Consider the following 21,934-nt stretch of genomic DNA (forward strand, 5'->3'; position numbering starts at 1 on the left):
AAAGCATCTTCCAAACTTTCAAATCAAGTTCAGAATCTCAAAATTCATCTAATTTGGAAGAAAAGGTCAATAGGAGCAACATCGACAAATTGAATGAGTTAATTTAAATTCCTTAAAGGTTGACCCTGAAAAAAATTATTGGCACCTCAAAATATTATTCAAATAACCCTGATAAAATAAGAAGAGCATATCTTCAAAAATGCCTTTTCCAACCTCGAAATCACAATTTTTCTTAAAGAAATTTATGATAAATTTGTCGCTTTGATCTTCAAAAGTTTGTTAAGTATAATAGGATGGAGTATAGTTTAACCCAATTATGTGACTTTTGCTTCTATTGTTACTTGATTCAGGATGAATGCATTAATCAAGGAGAGGAGATGTATTTTAAGTATAAGGTTTACACCCGGGCGGATGCACCAAGGTTGAAGCAGTGTCGAAAATGTCATTTCTTATTTTTTTAAATGTGACACCGCTTACGAAAAATCTTGCGTACACCACTGCTTACCGCTACCTTTGTGAAGGTAGAGAGACTGTTTTCAGTAGACTCTCAGCTCAAGAAAACATAAGCACCACATTAATTAAAAGATAAAAGAGGAGGGACAACAACAAAAAGTCATGTAAAAGCAACATAAAAACAACGCGATAATAAGATGATCAAAATGATAGAAAACGACAGTTAGTCAAAGAAACCTACTACCAACAGAATGCGAGAGCGTGTACTTATTATTTATTGGGTTTAAATCTTATTATTTATACATATTTAATAACGTTTTAGGTAAAAACACAAGGTATGGGCAAAAGTTATTGATTCAGATGAACTCGTATCGTCAACACTGGATACGCCCCTACCCCCCACAAAAACATTATTTTATATAAATCGCATGAGATAGGAATCAAAATATATATGTTGCTTATATGCATATATATATATATATATATATATATATATATATATATATATATATATATATATATATATATATATATATATATGCTTTCAGAACTCACATTCATTGACTTTGCTTCCTTGTTGGAATAAGCATCTGAAATTTTTTCCGAATTACTTCTTTGAATAGTCTTCTTTGATATCAAGAACCGAGAGACGTGCAGATAACTATCACAATTGGTTAAGAAGAGTAGGATGATAATGGTATTAAAAAAGTAGTTCAGTAGTCAATGACTTGTATTTTAAATAATGTAGGAATTGTCAATCTCTAGCTATTTGATTCTTCCTTCTGTCGCTGGCCATTATTACTTCAACTTTTCTCGCAAATCTTTATGAATCCCATAGTTTATTTCTCAAACAAGAGGTTCTAATAGCAGCTTAATCTTGGTTTGCTGAACTTTAAGCGGCCAAAAGGTAAGAGGCATAAATTAAATGTACACAGGATTTGAACAAGAGGATTCGAATTACGGAATCTGCCATATTCCATTTAATTTACTGGGTTCGAAATATATTATTTGTAATTTTTTAGTATAGATCTTTTATTGCATATACAAAACTATTGGATATGAATTAACCCATAAGTTATGATCTACATTCGTCCCTAACATTGGTAACTTAAAAGTAGCTAGTAATGGTAAATGAGAAGGATTTGGGAGGAATAATGCGGTGATAGGTTTGTTTTCTTGAATATTCAGGTCTTGTATTTTCTTCTTTATCATATGAACTCCCTTTTTCTTTGGTAAATCAACTTTGTTGGATCAATATCTTGAAAATGACTTTTTATAAATCTGCAAAATTGTTTCCTGCTATGACTTTTTATGCTTCTTTCTTATATTTATTTCTCCTGTTAAAGTCTTGTGTACTTTTTATACATTAGGTCTTTTGAACTTGAAAGAAAAAAAGTGATTACTTTGGCATTAACCAGTGAAAATTACAATCATGGAAAGAGGAGAAAGAGACAAAGGGGAAGCAAACAACTTATCGGTATGTCATACAATATAGTTATAGACGATATATAATTATTTTTGTGTTCAAATTTCATGTTACACGTCACACATATGTTTTAATAGTATATTTACATCGTTTAAAAAAAATAATACTCTAGAAAATAGTATTTATAAAAGATCCAAGAGAAATGCAGTAGATGCATCCAACATATATATGCTGCAAATTAAATGACATGCTTTCGTCAAATTTAAAGCAGCATATTGCTTATAGTATAACTTCCATTATTAGTATTCTCGTAGAGAGATTCATAGTACTGCTTTAATTTACTCATGTTAGACTAAATATGCGTGGAAGGATGAAGATGAACTATAAATAGCGTAACAAAATTGACATGCACTTATATACGATGTACCCAAATTATTAAGTGGCTTGGTACACAATAATTAATTCTCAAAGAGAATTACAACCAATGATTAAAATACATGACAAACTAATAATTAACTAAGACAATAAAAACTGCTACATAGTGATAAAAAAGACGGCAAATAAGACAAGAAAGTGTATAAAAACTGCTACATAGTTATTTTGAATTGTGACTTTTTATTTTGTAAGTCTTAATAGTATTCTTTCTACTTTGATCAAAAAATTTATTCAGTAAAGGTTGTGAACTACTTCATAACGAACTCCACTGACTTTGATAGCAAAAGCTAATTCATAAGGTGAAAAGTTGTCAAGTTTTTATAAGCTTATATTCCTGAATAGATTTGCTGCTTTATGTTTGCCAAAATTGAGCATATTTGGTCTCTGTCTAAATATTTAAGAAATTCGTTAGATTTAGCGAAACTTTGATAAAAGAATATTTAAGAAAAATACTCCCTCGGGGTAGGGGCAATATCTGCGTACACTATACCCTCCTCAGACCCCACTAGTAGAATTATACTGGGTTGTTTTTGTTGTTGTTGTAAACATATATGTAGAACAACTAGGTGGTACACTATGGACCACCGTGCTTCACCTCTAGTTACATTGTGGACGACTGATGCTTCATAAAATGTATACAATATATACACGCCTAATGTTGCGGAAGCCAAATGTATATAGTGTGAATAAGTCACAACTACTATACCAAAATTATGACAGCCACCAAATAATAAATAAGACAATAAAGCAACAATAAAGGGAACACCAGAATTTACGAGGTTCGGCTAATTTTGCCTACTCCTCGGACACAACCAATATTTTATTTCACTCCAAAAATACAAGTGAAATAATACTAAAGAGAGAAGATACAAATGCCTTAAACAGATGAGAAGGCAAATGAGAGGTGTGTTTCAATCCTAAACATTAGGCCTTCTTTTATAGGGGAAAAATCCCTTCCAAACTTAACTCCCAACCAATGTGGGACTTTGGCATTTTGCCAAACTTCAACAAATCTCCACCTTGGCAAAATTCCACATTTTCAATTCTCTCTCAATAACAAATTTTGGTTGTGTCTTCATCTTCAATCTTCAGTGTTCAACAATGTTGATCAAATCCAAACAATGTTGAAACTTGACCGCAGTCACCACCTTTGTCAGCATATCAGCAGGATTCTCTGTAGTATGAATTTTCTTCACCGTGACTCCACCTTCTTCTATGATTTCTCGTACGAAATGATACCGAACATCAATGTGCTTCGTCCTTGCATGATAAACTTGGTTCTTCGCTAATTGAATAGCACTTTGACTATCACAAAAAATTGTGATACCTTTTTGTTCAACACCAAGCTCCTTTAGCAATCCTTGAAGCCAAATTGCCTCTTTCACAGCATCTGTAATAGCCATGTACTCTGCCTCTGTTGTAGACAAAGCAACTGTTGACTGCAAAGTAGACTTCCAACTAACTGGTGCCTTTGCAAAAGTAAACACATAACCAGTAGTTGATCTTCGTTTGTCCATATCACCCGCAAAATCTGAGTCACAATATCCAACTACAGACTGATTGTCTTCCTGCTCAAAAACTAACCCGACATCTACAGTATTATGAATATACCGTAGAATCCACTTCACAGCTTGCCAATGCTCCTTCCCTGGATTGTGCATATATCTGCTAATAACTCCAACAGCTTGTGAAATGTCAGGCCTTGTGCAAACCATTGCATACATCAAGCTACCAACAACATTTGCGTATGGTACCTTTGACATATACTCTCGTTCAGCTTCATCCATTGGCGACATAGTAGTACTTAGCTTAAAATGGGAAGCAAGTGGAGTACTAACTGGCTTAGTCTTGTCATCTATGCCAAAACGTTGAAGTACTCTCTTCAAATATTCCTTTTGAGATAAACAGAGTTTCTTTGAACGTCTATCTCTAATTATCTCCATGCCAAGAATTTTCTTTGCCTCACCCAAATCCTTCATCTCGAACTCCTTCTTCAGTTGAATCTTCAACTTATCAATTTCTTCCAAATTCTTGGAAGCTATCAACATATCATCAACATATAGGAGAAGATATACAAAGGAACCATCTTTAAGCTTGTGCAAATACACACAATGATCGTATTTGCTTCTCTTGTACCCTTGCCGCAACATAAACTCGTCAAATCGCTTGTACCATTGTCTAGAAGATTGTTTCAATCCGTACAACGATTTTTCAAGTTTGCACACCATATTTTCTTTTCCAGCAACTTTGAATCCTTCTGGCTGAGTCATGTAGATTTCCTCCTCCAAGTTTCCATGTAAAAACGCAGTTTTTACATCCATCTGAACTAGTTCCAAATCCAATTGTGCTACCAAAGACAACATAATTCTAATGGAGGAATGTTTTACAACTGGAGAAAACACTTCATTGTAATCAATTCCCTCCTTTTGAGCATATCCTTTGGCCACCAATCTTGCTTTGTAGCGAACATCTAATTGGTTAGGAAATCCTTCTTTCTTTGCAAATACCCATTTGCACCCAATTGCTTTCTTTCCCTTCGGGAGATTGGCCAATCTCCATGTATGATTCTGATGAAGGGACTGTATTTCATCATTCATGGCAATCCTCCACTTATCTTCTTCTGAACTTTGGACAGCGTCTTTATAAGTAGTAGGAACATCATCAGCTACAATTGAGGTTGCACAAGCAACCGTCTCTATGAGACGAACAGGTTTCGTTATTGTTCTTTTTGGCCTGCTGGTTGCTATTGATTCAAGTTGTTGTTGAGATTCCTGAGTTGGAATCTCCTCTACTGGCTCTCCTTCCAGAGGGTAATCTTCATTTGTTTCCTCCTCTGCTTCTTGTGTAGGAAAAATAAATTTTCCCTCAAACTCCACCTGCTTAGAAGCACCTTCATTTTGTTTGGTATCTTCTGTTACCTTATTTACCATAGCAAATTCATCAAAGGTAACATCTCTGCTGAACATTACTTTCTTTGTCATAGGACACCATAAGCGATATCCTTTGACTCCAGAAGTAATTCCCATAAAAATAGCCTTCTTTGCCCTTGGATCCAATTTTGACTCCGTCACATGATAATATGCAGTTGAGCCAAACACGTGCAAAGAGTTATAATCTACAGCAGGTTTTCCGTACCATTTTTCAAATGGTGTTTTGCCATCAATAGCAGCAGATGGTAGACGATTAATGAGGTGGCATGCATATGTAATTGCCTCAGCCCAAAATTCTTTGCCCAAGCCAGCATTGGACAACATACACCGTACCTTCTCCAGCAAGGTCCGGTTCATACGTTCTGCCACTCCATTCTGTTGTGGTGTATGTCTAACAGTGAAGTGTCGGATGATGCCATCATTTTCACAGACCTTATTGAAATGATCATTTTTGTATTCACCTCCATTGTCTGTGCGAATACACTTGATTCTCCTGCCTGTCTGATTCTCCACCATCATCTTCCATTTGAGAAAAATTCCCAACACTTCATCTTTGCTCTTCATTGTATACACCCATACTCTTCGGGAAAAATCATCAACAAAGGTTACAAAATAGTGCTTCCCACCCAATGAAGGTGTTTTGGAAGGACCCCAAACATCAGAGTGTACATAATCCAAAATGCCTTTAGTATTATGGATCGCTGTACCAAATTTAACCCTTGTCTGTTTCCCTTTAACACAATGCTCACAAAACTCCAAGTTGCAAGCCTTTACTCCTTTTAACAATCCTTGATCTGATAGAGTTTTCAAGGATTTTCCTCCAGCATGTCCCAAGCGCATGTGCCATAGCTTGGTTGCTTCTGCCTCTTTGTCGTCACTGGATGTTACTGTCGCTGTCCCAATAACTGTACTGCCACGATAGCGGTACATATTATTATTCTTCCGATTAGCCTTCATTACCACTAGTGCACCGGAGCATACTCTCATCACTCCATTTTCTGCAATGATTTTGAACCCTTTTGATTCTAGGGCTCCCACAGAGATGAGATTCTTCTTCAAATCCGGTACATATCGAACATCTATCAATGTTCTGATCATTCCATCATGGTTCCTTAATCGTATTGAACCAATGCCATATGAGGTAAGAGGGCTGTTATCCGCTGTGTGGATGACTCCATATTCTCCTTCTTGAAATTCCACGAACCAGTCCCTGTTGGGACACATATGATAGCTACAAGCCGAGTCCATCAACCATATGTCTGATGATGTTGATGACTCTGTTGTAACTAATGAGAAGTCTGAATCATCACAATCAGCTACATTTGAATCCATAATAGCCTTTCCATTGTTATGTTTGGCCTTATTCTTCAACTTCGGACAGTCTTTCTTCCAGTGCCCTTTTTCTCGACAAAAGGCACATTCATCTTTGCTGGGTCTGGATCTTGACTTGGATCTTCCCTTCTTTGTCCTCGTTTGATTTTGAGGACGACCCCTCACAAACAGTGCTTCTCCTTCTCCGCCCTTCTGTTTTTCTCGCTTTCTTTGTTCATAGCTGTACAAAGCTGAACAAACTTCTCTGAGAGAAATTTCGTCATTTCCATGGAGTAGAGTAGTTTCAAGGTGCTCGTACTCATCAGGAAGTGACGCCAACAACATTAAGGCCAAGTCACCATCATCATAAGTTGTATCCATATTTTGCAAATCTGTGACCAACTTATTGAAACTGGTGATATGTTCATTCATCGTGGTACCAGGAACATAGGTGAAGTGAAACAGTCTCTTCTTCATGTACAATTTATTTTGACTGTTTTTCTTCAAAAATTTATCCTCCAGTGCTTTCCATAATTTACTTGCAGAAGTTTCCTTTGTGTATGGATATTTCTGCTCTCTAGCAAGGTAGGATCGAATGGTACCGCAAGCAACACGGTTGATAATTCTCCAATCTTCTTCTCCAATAACATCTGGTTTCTTTTCTTCAATGGCCAGATCTAGCCCTTGTTGAAAAAGGACATCTAGAACCTCGCCTTGCCACATCCCAAAATGTCCGGACCCGTCAAAAATTTCTACCGCAAATTTCGCATTTGACACAATTCTTGTCATAAGCGAAGATGCCAATGATGACGTATTGTTGACACTTGATGTAGATTCTTCTTGTTTATTGTCTCCCATATTTGACACAAATATTATTTAATAGCTGACGACACAAATCAAGATTATTTCCTTTCTGATGTAGAAGATCAGACTAAGCTGCAACTACAGAGCATACTCAGACAGAACCTTGACTCAGTTACCAAGATAAATCTTTTCTGATGTGGAAGATCAGACTATGCTGCAACCACAGAGCATACTTAGACAGTACCTTGGCTCTGATACCAATTGTTGCGGAAGCCAAATGTATATAGTGTGAATAAGTCACAACTACTATACCAAAATTATGACAGCCACCAAATAATAAATAAGACAATAAAGCAACAATAAAGGGAACACCAGAATTTACGAGGTTCGGCTAATTTTGCCTACTCCTCGGACACAACCAATATTTTATTTCACTCCAAAAATACAAGTGAAATAATACTAAAGAGAGAAGATACAAATGCCTTAAACAGATGAGAAGGCAAATGAGAGGTGTGTTTCAATCCTAAACATTAGGCCTTCTTTTATAGGGGAAAAATCCCTTCCAAACTTAACTCCCAACCAATGTGGGACTTTGGCATTTTGCCAAACTTCAACACCTAATACTCTCCCTCAAGTTGGCACATGTGGATTACAAATGCCCAACTTGAATAAGAGAGAAACATATTACTGCCTCTGTTCCAGTTTATTTGAACCTATTTCCTTTTTGGTCTGTTCCAAAAAGAATGAACCCTTTCTAAATTTGGTAACAATTTAGCTTAAAGTTACAACTCTACCCTTAATGAGAAACTTTTATAACCACACAAATACTTTGGGCCCCATTTGAACTTGTTTAGGGCCACAAATTCCAAAAGTCTTCATTTTTTTCTTAAACTTTGTGCTCAGTCAAACAGATTCACGTAAATTGAAACGAATGAAGTAAGATTTTCCCAATGCCTTCTTAAAGAATCCACCAACTGCTCATGTGAAGACACAAAGCTAATACGAATGCATTCCTTTACTATGCACTTCAATATGTTTGGTTCTTTCATGAAAGGCTGAATTCTTGGATGTGTGCAATGCTGCTTGACTGTCACAAAGAAGACGAATAGGAAAATTGCAAGTCACTCCTTGAATAGACGAAATTCCATTAGCCATTTCAGCTCACAAATCGTCATCGCCATAGAATGATATTTGAATTCTACTGATGATCGAGACATGTTTTGTTGCTTTTTAAACTTCCAAAATATACGTGAGTCATCTAAAGAGACAAACCAATCTGTCAGTAAGCAATGAGTTAAAGGACAACATGTCCAACCAGAGTCGCACCATCCATAGACACGCAAATCACATTTACTAAAGGAAATGCCTTGTCCTTGATTCCCCTTCAAATGGAGTACAACCCGCGATGCTGCTTGCCAATGCTTTTCTTTCGGTCGTTGCATGAAGTGGGTTTAAACGTAATGGCGATAGGACAAATCTACCTGTGTGAAACAAAGATAGATGTGTCGTTGGAGGATTCTTTATTAAGGCATATTTATGTTAGCTCAAGGCATTGGTTCAAACATCTGAAGTAATTTCCAAGGCATATTTATGTTAGCTCAAGAAAATTCCATAGTAGTTTCTGGAAAACCCAAAAAATATTTTGTTGAAGATGTCAAAGTCCCACATCAGGAATTTGGCAATTTGGTTGAGATTTTTTTCCTATAAAAGGAGGCCTATGTTTAGGATTTAAATACGCCTTTTATTTGTCTTCTCATCTTCTTAAGGCATTTCACTTATATTTTCAGAGTGGAATAAAATGTTAGTTGTGTGTGAGGAAGCAGGCAAAATTGGCCGAACCTCGTAAATTTTGGTATTTTTTTTAATTGTTGTCTTATTGTCTTGTTTATTATTTAGTGGCTACAATAATGTTGGCATAGTAGTTGTACTTATTCACACTATATATGTTTGGCTTGCACAACAATTGGTATCAGAGCCAAGGTACTGTCTAAGTATGCTCTGTGGTTGCAGCATAGTCTGATCTTCCACGCCAGAAAAGATTTACTTTGATAACTGAGCTAAGGTATTGTCTGAGTATGCTCTATGGGTGTAGCGTAGTCTAATCTTCCACACCAGAAAGGAAATAATCTTGATTTGTGTTGTCAGCTATTAAATAATATTTGTCTCAAAAATGGGAGACAATAACAATAAAAATCTATATCAAGTGTCAATAATATGTCATCGTTGGCATCTTTGCTTATGACAGGAATTGTGTCAAATGCTAAATTTGTGGTAGAAATTTTTGATGGGTTAGGATATTTTGGGATGTGGAATGGCGAGGTTCTAGATGTTTCTTTTTCAACAAGGGCTAGATCTTGCCATTGAAGAAAAGATATCAGATGTTGTTGGAGAAGAACGGAAAATTATCAACCGTGTTGCTTGCGATACCATTCGATCCTACCTTGCTAGAAAGCAGAAATATCCATACACAAAGGAAACTTCTGCAAGTAAATTATGGAAAGAAGAGGAGGATAAATATTTGAAGAAAAATAGTCAAAATAAAATGTACATAAAGAAGATATTGTTTTGTTTCACCTATGTTTATGGTACCACAATGAATGAACATATCATCAGTTTTAATAAGTTGGTCACAGATTTGCAAAATATGGATGCAACCTAATGATGCTGACTTGGCCTTGATGTTGTTGGGGACACTTCCTGATGAGTACGGGCACCTTGAAACTACTCTACTCCATGAAAATGATAAAGTTTCTCTTAGAGAAGCTTGTTCGGCTTTGTACAGGTATGAACAAAGAAATGGAGAAAAACAGAAGGGCGGAGAAGGAGAAGCATTGGATGTGAGGGGTTGTCCTCAAAATCAAACGAGGACAAATAAGGGAAGATCCAAGTCAAGATCTAGACCCATCAAAGATGAATGTGCCTTTTGTCGAGAAAATGGGCACTAGAAGAAAGAATGTCCGAAATTGAAGAATTAGACCAAACATAACAATGGAAAGGCTATTATGGATTCAAATGTAGCTGATTGAGATGATTCAGACTTCTAATTAGTTATAACAGAGTCATCAACATCATTAGACATATGGTTGATGGACTCGGCATGTAGCTATAATATGTGTCCCAACAAGGACTGGTTCGTGAATTTTCAAGAAGGAGAATATATAGTCATCCACACAGAGGATAACATCCCTCTTACCTCATATGGCATTGGTTCAATATGATTAAGGAACTATAATGTAATGATTAGACCATTAATAGATGTTCGATATGTACCGGGTTTGAAGAAGAATCCCATCTTTGTGGGATCCCTAGGATCAAAAGAGTTAAAAATAATTGCAGAAAATGGAGTGATGAGAATATGCTCTAGTGCACTAGTGGTAATGAAGGCCAATAAGAAGAACAATAACACGTACCACTATCATGGTAGTATAGTTATTGGGACATCAATAGTGACATCCAGTGTCGACAAAGAGGCAGATGTGTTTGGGACATGCTGGAGGAAAATACTTGAAAACTCTATTAAATCTAGGATTGTTAAAATGAGTAAAAAACTTGTAACTTGGAGTTTTGCGAGCATTATGTCAAAGGGAAATAGACAAGGGTTACATTTGGTATAGCGATCCATAATAGTGAAGGCATTTGGTATCCTACCACTTATAATAAAGCAGTTCAGAGTTCAGAAGAAGATAAGTAGAGGATTGTCATGAATGATGAAATGAAGTCCCTTCATCAGAATCATATATATGGAATCGGCCAATCTCTCGAAGGACAAGAAAGCAATTAGGTGCAAATGGGTTTATGCAAAGAAGGAAAGATTTCCTAACCAAGTAGATGTTCACTACAAAGCAAGATTGGTGTCCAAAGGATATGCTCAAAGCAGGAAATTGATTATAATAAAGTGTTTTCTCTAGTTGTAAAACTTACTCCATTAGAATTATGTCGATTTTGGCAGCATAGTTGGATTTGGAACTAGTTTAGATGGATGTAAAAACTGCATTTTTACATGGAAACTTAGAGGAGGAAATTTATATGACTCAGAAAGAAGGATTCAAAGTTGTAGGAAAAGAAAATATGGTATGCAAATTTGAAAAATCATTGTATGGATTGAAACAATCTTCTAGACAATGGTACAAGTGATTTGACAAGTTTATGTTGCGGCAAGGGTACAAGAGAAGCAAAGATCATTTTGTGTTTTTGCTCAAGCTTAAAGATGGTTCCTTGTTATATCTTCTGATGATATGTTGATAGTTCCAAGAATTCGAAAGAAATTGATAAGTGGAAGATTCAACTAAAGAAGGAGTTCAATATGATGGACCTAGGTAAGGCAAAGAGAATTCTTAGCATTGAGATAATAAGAGATAGATTTTCAAAGAAACTCTGCTTATATCAGAAAGAATATTTAAAAAGATTACTACAATGTTTTGGCATAAATGAGAAGACTAAGACAGTTAGTACTCCACTTGCTCCCCAATTTAAGCTAAGTACTACTATGTCGCCAAAAGATGAAGCTGAACAAGAGTATATGTCAAGGATCTCATACACAAATGTTGTTGGTAGCCTGATGTATGCAATGGTCTGTACAAGACCTGACATTTCACAAGTTGTTGGAGTTATTAGCAGATATATGCATAATCCAGGAAAGGAGCATTGGCTAGCTGTGAAATGAATTCTACGGTATATTAATAATACTGTAGATGTTGGGTTAGTTTTTGAGTAGGAAGGCAATCGGTCTGTAGTTGGATATTGTGACCCAAATTTTGCGGGTGATCTGGACAAATGAAGATCAACTACTGGTTATGTGTTTACTTTTACAAAGGCACCTGTTAGTTGGAAGTCTACTTTGCAGTCAATAGTTGCTTTGCCTACAATAGAGAGAGTACATGGCTATTACAAAGGCTGTAAAGAAGCAATTTGGCTTCAGGGCTTGCTAAAAGAGCTTGATATTGGACAAAAAAGTATCACAATTTTTGTGATAGTCAAAGTGCTATTCAACTAGTGAAGAACCAAGTTTATCATGCAAGGACGAAGCACATTGATATTCGGTATCATTTCGTACGAGAAATCATAGAAGAATGTGGAGTCACGGTGAAAAAAATTGATACTACAGAGAATCCTGCTGATATGCTGACAAAAGTGGTGATTGTGGTCAAGTTTCAACATTGTTTGGATTTGATCAACATTGTTGAACACTAAAGATTGAAGATGAAGACACAACCAAAATTTCTTATTAAGAAAAAATTGAAGATGTGGAATTTTTCCAACGTGGTGATTTGTTGAAGATGTCAAGGTCCCACATAGGGAATTTGGCAATTTGGTTGGGAATATTTTCCTATAAAAGGAGGCCTAATGTTTAACATTTAAACACACATCTCATTTGCTTTCTCATCTTCTTAAGACATTTGTATCTTCTCTCTTTAGTATTATTTCACTTGTATTTTTGGAGTGGAATTTATTGGTTATGTCTGAGGAAGTAGGGAAAATACCGAACCTTGTAAATTTTCTGGTGTTCTTTTTATTATTGTCTTGTTGCCTTATTTATTATTTAGTGACTGCCATAATTTTAATATAGTAGTTATGATTCATTCTCACTATATACATTTGGCTTTCGCAACATATTTCAATGTACCTAAATACTTCATGTGAAAACATTCACTAAGATATATCATAAAATTGCGGACAACCTCAAGTCTATTGCCAGAAATAATAAAATCGTCGACATACATAAGGTCATTTATTCGCATTTCACTCCTTTGCTGAGTAAAAAGGGAGTAATCAGAATATGATTGTTAAATGTTCTAATCCATAATCTCCTAAAGTCGTTGATAGCTTAACAAACAAACAAACAGATTGGTGCTTGTTTCAACCCATAAATCGATTTTTTAAGTTTGCATTACTTCCCTGGACACGCAACCTGAAACCTGTTGCGGAAGCTAAATGTATATAGTATAAATGAGTCATAACTACTACACCAAAAATTATGGCAGCCACCAAATAATAAATAAGACAATAAAACAACAATAAAAGGAATACCAGAATTTACGAGATTCGGCCAATTTCGCCTACTTCCACGGACACAACCAATATTTTATTTCACTCCAAAATACAAGTGAAATAATATTAAAGAGAGAAAATACAAATGCCTTAAAAGGATAAGAAGGCAAATGAGAGGTGTATTTATATCCTAAACATTAGGCCTCCTTTTATTGGGAGCAATTCTCCCCCAAATACAAGTTTCCCACCGATGTGGGATGAAGACATATTCAACAAATCTCCACCTTGGCAAAATTCCACATCTTCAATTTTCTCTCAGTAACAAATTTTGGTTGTGTCTTCATCTTCATTCTTTAGTGTTCAACAATGTTGATCAAATCCAAATAATGTTGAAACTTGACCGCAGTCACCACTTTTGTCAGCATATCAGCAGGATTATTTGTAGTATGAATTTTCTTCACCATGACTCCACCTTCTTCTATGATTTCTCGTATGAAATGACACTGAACATCAATGTTCTTCGTCCTTGTATGATAAACTTGGTTCTTCGCTAATTGAATAACATTTTGACTATCACAAAAAATTGTGATACTTTTTTGTCCAATACCAAGCTCTTTTAGCAACCCCTGAAGCCAAATTGTCTCCTTCATAGCCTTTGTAATAGCCATGTACTCCGCCTTTATTGTAGGCAAAGCAACTATTGACTGCAAAGTAGACTTCCAACTAACAGATGCCTTTGTAAAAGTAAACACATAACCAGTAGTTGATCTTTGTTTATCCAGATCACCCGCAAAATTTGGGTCACAATATCCAACTACAGACCGATTGCCTTCCTACTAAAAAAACTAACCCAACATCTACAGTATTATCAATATACCGTAGAATCCATTTCACAGCTAGCCAATGCTCCTTTCCTGGATTATGCATATATCTGCTAATAACTCCAACAACTTGTGAAATGCCAGGTCTTATACAGACCATTGCATACATCAAGCTACCAACAACATTTGTATATGGTACCCTTGACATATACTCCTGTTTAGCTTCATCTTTTGGCGACATAGTAGTACTTAGCTTAAAATGGGGAGCAAGAGGAGTACTATCTGGCTTAGTCTTCTCATTTATGCCAAAACATTGTAGTACTCCTTTTAAATATTCTTTCTGATATAAGCAGAGTTTCTTTGAAAATCTATCTCTTATTATCTCAATGCCAAGAATTCTCTTTGCCTCACCTAGATCCATCATATTGAACTCCTTCTTTAGTTGAATCTTCAACTTATCACTTTCTTCCGAATTTTTGGAAGCTATCAACATATCATCAAAAGATATACAAAGGAACCATCTTTATGCTTGCGCAAATACACAAAATGATCGTATTTGCTTCTCTTGTACCCTTGCCGCAACATAAACTTGTCAAATCGTTTGTACCATTATCTAGAAGATTGTTTCAATCCGTATAATGATTTTTTCAAGTTTGCACACCATATTTTCCTTTCCAGCGACTTTGAATCCTTCTGGCTGAGTAATGTAGATTTCCTCCTCCAAGTTTTCATGTAAAAATGCAGTTTTTACATCCATCTGAACTAGTTCCAAATCCAACTATGCTGCCAAAATCGACATAATTCTAATAGAGGAATGTTTTATAACTGGAGAAAACACTTCATTGTAATCAATTCTCTCCTTTTGAGCATATGTTTTGGCCACCAATCTTGCTTTGTAGTGAACATCTTCTTGGTTAGGAAATCCTTCTTTCTTTGCAAATGCCCATTTGCACCCAATTGCTTTCTTTCTCTTCGTGAGATTGGCCAATCTCCATGTATGATTCTGATGAAGGGACTGTATTTTATCATTCATGGAAATCCTCCACTTATCTTCTTCTAAATTTTGGACTGCGTCTTTATAAGTGGTAGGAACATCATCAGATACAATTGAGGCGGCACATGCAACCGTCTCTATAAGACGAACATGTTTTGTTATTATCCTTTCTGGTCTGCTAGTTGCTATTGATTCAAGTTGTTGTCAAGGTTCTTGAGTTGGAATCTTTCTCTGTGCTGGCTCTTCTTCCGAAGGGTAATCTTCATTTGTTTCCTCTTCTGCTGTTTGTATAGGAAAAATAAATTTTCCCTCAAACTCCACCTACTTAGAAGCACCCTCATTTTGTTTGGTATCTTCTGTTACCTTATTTACCATAGCAGATTCATCAAAGGTAACATCCTTGCTGAATATTACTTTTTTGTCATAGGACACCATAAGCGATATCCTTTAGCTCCAAAAGTAATCCCCATGAAAATAGCATTCTTTGCCCTTGGATCCAATTTTGACAAAATCATATGATAATATGTAGTTGAGATAAACACGTACAAAGAGTCATAAACTACAACAGGCTTTCCATACCATTTTTCAAATGGTGTCTTGCCATCAATAGCAGCAGATGGTAAGCGATTAATTATGTGGCATGCATATGTAACTGCCTCAGCCCAAAAATTTTTGCCCAAGCTAGCATTGGACAACATACACCGTACCTTCTCTAGCAAGGTCTGGTTCATACGTTCTGCCACTCCATTTTGTTGTGGTGTATGTCTGACAGTGAAGTGTCGGATGATGCCATCATTTTCACAGACCTTATTAAAATAATCATTTTTGTATTCACCTCCATTGTTTGTGCGATATACTTGATCCTCCTGCCTGTTTGATTTTTCACCATCATTCACCATTTGAGAAAATTTTTTAACACATCATCTTTGCTTTTTATTGTATACATCTACACTCTTAGGGAAAACTCATCAACAAAGGTTACAAAATAGTGCTAACATAATCCAAAATACCTTTAGTATCAATGCTCACAAAACTCCAAGTTGCAAGCCTTTACTCCTTTTAACAATCCTTGCTCTGATAAAGTTTTCAAGGATTTTCCTCCAGCATGTCCCAAGCGCATGTGCCATAGCCTAGTTGCTTCTGCCTCTTTTTCGTCACTGGATGTTACTGTTATTATCCCATTAACTTTACTACCGCGATAACGGTACATGTTATTGTTCTTCCGATTGGCCTTCATTACAACTAGTGCACTGGAGCATACTCTTATCACTCTATTTTCTGCAATGATTTTGAACCCTTTTGATTCTAAGGCTCCCACAGAGATGATATTTTTCTTCAAACCCGGTACATATCGAACATATGTTAATGTACTGATCATTCTATCATGGTTCCTTCATCATATTGAATCAATGCTATATGAGACAAGAGGGTTGTTATCCGTTGTGTGGACGACTCCATATTCACCTTCTTGAAAATCCACGACCTAGTCCCATTGGGACACATATGATAGCTACAAGCCGAGTCCATCAACCATATGTCTGATAATGTTGATGGATCTGTTGTAACTAATGAGAATTCTTAATTATCACGATCAGTTACATTTGAATCCATAATGGTCTTTTCATTCTTATGTTTGGCCTTATTCTTCAACTTCGGACAGCCTTTCTTCCAGTGCCCCTTTTCTCGACAAAAGGCACATTTATCTTTGCAGGGTCTAGATCTTGACTTGGATCTTGCTTTCTTTGTCCTCGTTTGATTTTGAGGACGACCCCTCATAACCAGTGTTTCTCCTTTTCCGCCCTTTTATTTTTTCCCTTTCTTTGTTCATAGTTATACAAAGCCGAACAAACTTCTCTGAAAGAAATTTTGTCATTCCCATGGAGTAGAGTAGTTTGAAGGTGCTCGTACTCATCAGGAAGTGACCCCAACAACATCAAGGCCAAGTCAACATCATCAAAAGTTGCATCCATATTTTGCAAATCTGTGACCAACTTATTGAAACTGGTGATATGTTCATTCATCGTGGTACCAGGAACATAGGGGAAGCGAAACAGTCTCTTCTTCATATACAATTTATTTTGACTGTTTTTCTTTAAAAATTTATCCTCCAGTCCTTTACATAATTTACTTGCAGAAGTTTTCTTTGTGTATGGATATTTCTGCTCTCTAGAAAGGTAGGATTGAATGGTACCGCAAGCAACACAGTTGATAATTCTCCAATCTTCTTCTCCAATAACATTTGGTCTTTTTTCTTCAATGGCAAGATCTAACCCTTGTTGAAAAAGGACATCTAGAACCTCACCTTGCCACATCCCAAACGGTCCCGACCCGTCAAAAATTTCTACTGCAAATTTCACGTTTGACACAATTCTTGTCATAAGCGAAGATGCCAATGATGACGTATTATTAACATTTGATGTAGATTCTTCTTGTTTATTGTCTCCCATATTTGAAATAAATATTATTTAATATATGACGATACAAATCAATATTATTTCCTTTCTGGTGTGGAAGATCAGACTAAGCTGCAACCACAGAGCATACTCAGACAGAACGTTGACTTAATTACCAAGATAAATCTTTTCTGATATGGAAGATCATACTATGTTACAACCACAGAGTATACTTAGACAGTACCTTGGCTCTGATACCAACTGTTGCGGAAGCCAAATGTATATAGTGTGAATGAGTCACAACTACTATACCAAAAATTATGGCAGCCACGAAATAATAAATAAGACAATAAAACAACAATAAAAGGAACACCAGAATTTACGATGTTCGGCCAATTTCGCCTACTTCCTCGGACACAACCAATATTTTATTCCACTCCAAAATACAAGTGAAATAATACTAAAAAGATAAAATGCAAATGCCTTAAAAGGATAAGAAGACAAATGAGTGGTGTATTTTAAATCATAAAAATTAGGCCTTCTTTTATAGGGAGCAATTCTCCCCCAAATGCAAGTCTGTCACCGATGTGGGATGAAGACATATTCAACAAAACCCAGTAAGTAGTTTCATGTATATATCCTCCTGAAGATTCCCGTGCAGGAAGGTAATATGCATGTGCCGCTCCTAATTTTTCACCACTGCAATTGCCAAGAATGCTCGAACAATCACCATCTTTGCCACCGCAGCAAATGTTTTAGTATAGTCAATCCTTTATACCTGACGATTCCAAAATATTACTAGATGAGCTTTATTTTATCCAACCGTTCTATCTGAGTTGTAATTTATCTGGTAAACCTACCTACAATTCAGAGTTTTTTTTATTAGGAGGAAAATCTTCTATCGCCCATGTCCCATTATTCACCAATGCTTGTATTTCTTTCTTCATTGCCTCTCTACTTTTCATATTTCATGGTTTTGGAGGAAGTCCCTAGTTCATGTTGGGAATAAACCCCGTAAAAATAGTATTCACAGTATTAGTGATAAACGCAGAACACTAAGTTATGGTTAAATCAGCAAGAATAGAAATAAAGCAATAATGACACCAAGATTTTACGTAGAAACCCTTCTGAATAAGGGAAAAAACCACGGCCAAGAAGAGCAACTGAAATCACTATAGAGAGGAATTTTACACTGTGTAGTAACGAGTAAAAATACTCCTAAGACCACTACACCTTCAAAAGATATAAACACTCTTTTGCTTTTTCCACCCCACTACAATATCTCTCATACTCTATTTTTTTCACAAACTATTTTCTTATAGTTTATGGAATACCTTGCTCTCTCTTTTCTCTCTTTGTTGGTGTGTTAAAATGAGAGTTAAAGCTCTCCTTTTATAGCCAAAACCTCACTCTCTAAAGCCTACAATATTTGACAATTTGCACACCCTTTTCACAATTTCAACAAGGTGGGCTACCAAACCAAACCAAGTCAATAAAATTGGCTACCAAATCATACAAATTCAACAAGGTTGGCTACCAAACCAAATCAAATCAACAAAATTGGCTACCAAATCATTTGAATGAGATGGACACCATATCAATCTACCCCTCCATTCTCATTCATCTAAAGGAGGAAGCACTATTTTCTAGTTTGAGTGCATGCCGACGAGTTCTTTGCATAGCTCGAACTTGTCTCTTGGTACCACCTTGGTCAACATATCTGTATGATTTTCACTCATGCAAATCTTTTTGACTTGAAGTGATTCATTCTCCACTTGCTCACGAATCCAATGATATTTGACATCAATTTATTTTGTTCTTGCATGGTACTTGGAGTTTTTGCTCAGGTCTATTGCACTCTGACTGTCGCAATAGACAACATACTCCATCTGTCGCAATCTAAGTTCTTGAAGAAATCTCTTAAGCCATATCATCTCTTTGCCAGCTTCAGTAGCCGTAATATACTCCACTTCAATTGTAAATAGTGTGACACACTTCTGCAACTTCGACTGCTATGATTTAGCTCCCCCTGAAAAAGTAAACAAATATCCAGTTGTGGATTTTCTGTTATCAAGGTCACCTACTATATGAGAATCTGTATAGCCCTTCAAAATTGGATTTGATCCACCAAAACATAAGCATTCATGTGAGCTTCCTCTTAGATACTTGAGTATATACTTTACAGCTTCCCAATGCTCTTTTCCTGGATTTTCGAGAAATCTGCTAACAACACCGACTGTATGAGCAATATCTGGTCGAGTGCATGCCATTGCATACATCAAACTTCCGACGGCAGAGGAATAAGGAATCTTGGTCATTCTCTTTTTTTCCCCGTTGTTGTTAGACACATCTTCTTGCTCAACTTCAGATGACCAGGAAGGGGTGTGCGAACCAACTTAGCACTTTTCATATTGAAGCGCTCCAGTACACATTCTATTCTCCTGTGACAAGTAAAGCTTCCTTTCGTTTCTCGAACGAGTAATTCTCATGCCTAAAATCTGCTTAGCATGACCCAAGTCTTTCATTGCAAAAGACTTATTCAATTGTTTCTTCAACTTGTCAATCTTGGAAGTGTTCCTGCCCGCAATCAACATATCATCCACATATAGCAAGAGGATGATAAAATCGTCATCAGAAAATCTTTGTACAAACACACAATAATCTGAAGAAGTCTTCTTGTAGCCTTACTCCTCCATAACAGACTCATACTTCTTGTACCACCGTATGGGAGCTTGCTTCAATTTATATAGACTCTTCTTAAGTTTGCATACAAGATTTTCTTTACCTTTTGCCTTGAAGCCTCCAGGGTGTTCCATATAAATCTCATATTCTAAGTCACTGTGAAGAAAAGCAGCCTTCACATCCATCCGCTCAATCTCCAAATCAAGACTGGCAGTCAAACCAAGAACTATCCGAATGGAGGACATTTTCACGATAGGAGAAAATATTTCGTCAAATTCAATACCTTTCCTATGACCAAATCCCTTGACAACCAATCTAGATTTGTATTTGGGCTTCAAACTATGTTCTTCAGCTTTAACTTTGAACACCCACTTGTTCTTCAAAGCTCTCATGCCCTTAGGCAATTTCACCAACTCATAAGTATGGTTCTCATGCAGAGATTTCATCTCATCTTGCATGGCTTCAATCCATTGATCCTTGTGCTCATCTTCTATGGCCTCTACATAAGATTCGGGTTCTCCCTCATCAGTGAGTAATATATACTCATTGGGTAAATAACGGAAGGAAGGAGTACGAGGTATAGAAGACCTCCTGAGTGGAATATCTAACTCATCCACAGCTTCGTGAGTATGAGCATCTACCTCATCAACATTAGCATTTTTATCACCATCACCATCAATATGTTGACTTGGAATATAGTTCTGGGCATCACCATCGTCATTGAGCCCACCAACGCTATCCGCATTTGTATGAGGAACTTCATCAAGATTAATTTAACCTTTAGAACTTGGAGATTTTAGCTTCTCCGCTTTGTTAATATCTTCAATGGTTTGATCCTTCACAAAGATAACATCACGGCTTCTCATGACCTTCTTCTCAATTGGATCATATAGCCTGTAACTAAACTCATCAAGGCATAACCAATGAAGATGCACTACCTTGTCTTGGCAGTTAATTTTGACCTCTCATCTTTAGGCACATGTACAAAAACTTTGCAACCAAACACTTTCAAGTAGTCATAGGAAACATCCTTGCCATACCAAAATTTGTTTGGAACATCACTTTGCAAATTAACCGTAAGGTATAGATTAATAACATGTGCAGCGGTCAACAAAGCCTCACCCCAAAAGGAATTCGGCAACTTTGCTTCAGAAAGCAAACATCTGACTCTTTCCATCAAGGTCCTGTTTATCCTTTCTGCTAAACCATTAAGCTGAGGAGTCTTAGGAGGAGTCTTCTGGTGTCTGATACCCTGTTGCTTGCAGTATTCGTTAAACGGTCCACAATATTCACCGCTGTTATCAGTACGAATACACTTCAGCTTCTTTCCAGTTTCTCTTTCAACTGAAGCCTGAAACTGCTTAAAGACACCCAACACTTGGTCTTTAGTCTTCAAGATGTAGACCCAAAGTTTCCTTGAACAATCATCAATAAATGTAGCAAAATAAAGTGCACCACCCAAAGTTCTTGTCTTCATTGGACCACATAAATCTGAATGCTCTAACTCAAGCAACTCTGTCTTTCTTGAAGGAGGATGCGACTGGAAAGAAACTCTTTTTTGTTTTCCAACCAAGCAATGCTCACATTTTTCTAATTTTGCACTTTCAAAATTTGACAACAATTTCTTCTTGGACATAACATTTAGTCCTTTCTCACTAATGTGGATAAGCCTCTTATGCCATAACGTTGAAGAGTTA

At 36.4% G+C, this 21,934-nt stretch overlaps 1 protein-coding gene across 1 annotated transcript in view; it reads left to right on the forward strand.

Annotated features, from left to right (window-relative positions):
• Nucleotides 1-1,255: 1,255 nt before the first annotated feature.
• LOC104222618 (horcolin-like) overlaps nucleotides 1,256-21,934 on the forward strand; it is a 47,252-nt gene continuing 26,573 nt past the window's right edge. Inside the window, exons 1-2 of the mRNA XM_070167312.1 lie at nucleotides 1,256-1,360; nucleotides 1,824-1,930. Of these exons, the coding sequence (XP_070023413.1) occupies nucleotides 1,886-1,930 (45 nt within the window). The 5' untranslated portion in view covers nucleotides 1,256-1,360; nucleotides 1,824-1,885. The remainder of the gene's footprint in view (nucleotides 1,361-1,823; nucleotides 1,931-21,934) is intronic.

This window comes from Nicotiana sylvestris, chromosome 2 (assembly GCF_000393655.2).
Source record: "Nicotiana sylvestris chromosome 2, ASM39365v2, whole genome shotgun sequence".
NCBI lineage: Eukaryota > Viridiplantae > Streptophyta > Magnoliopsida > Solanales > Solanaceae > Nicotiana > Nicotiana sylvestris.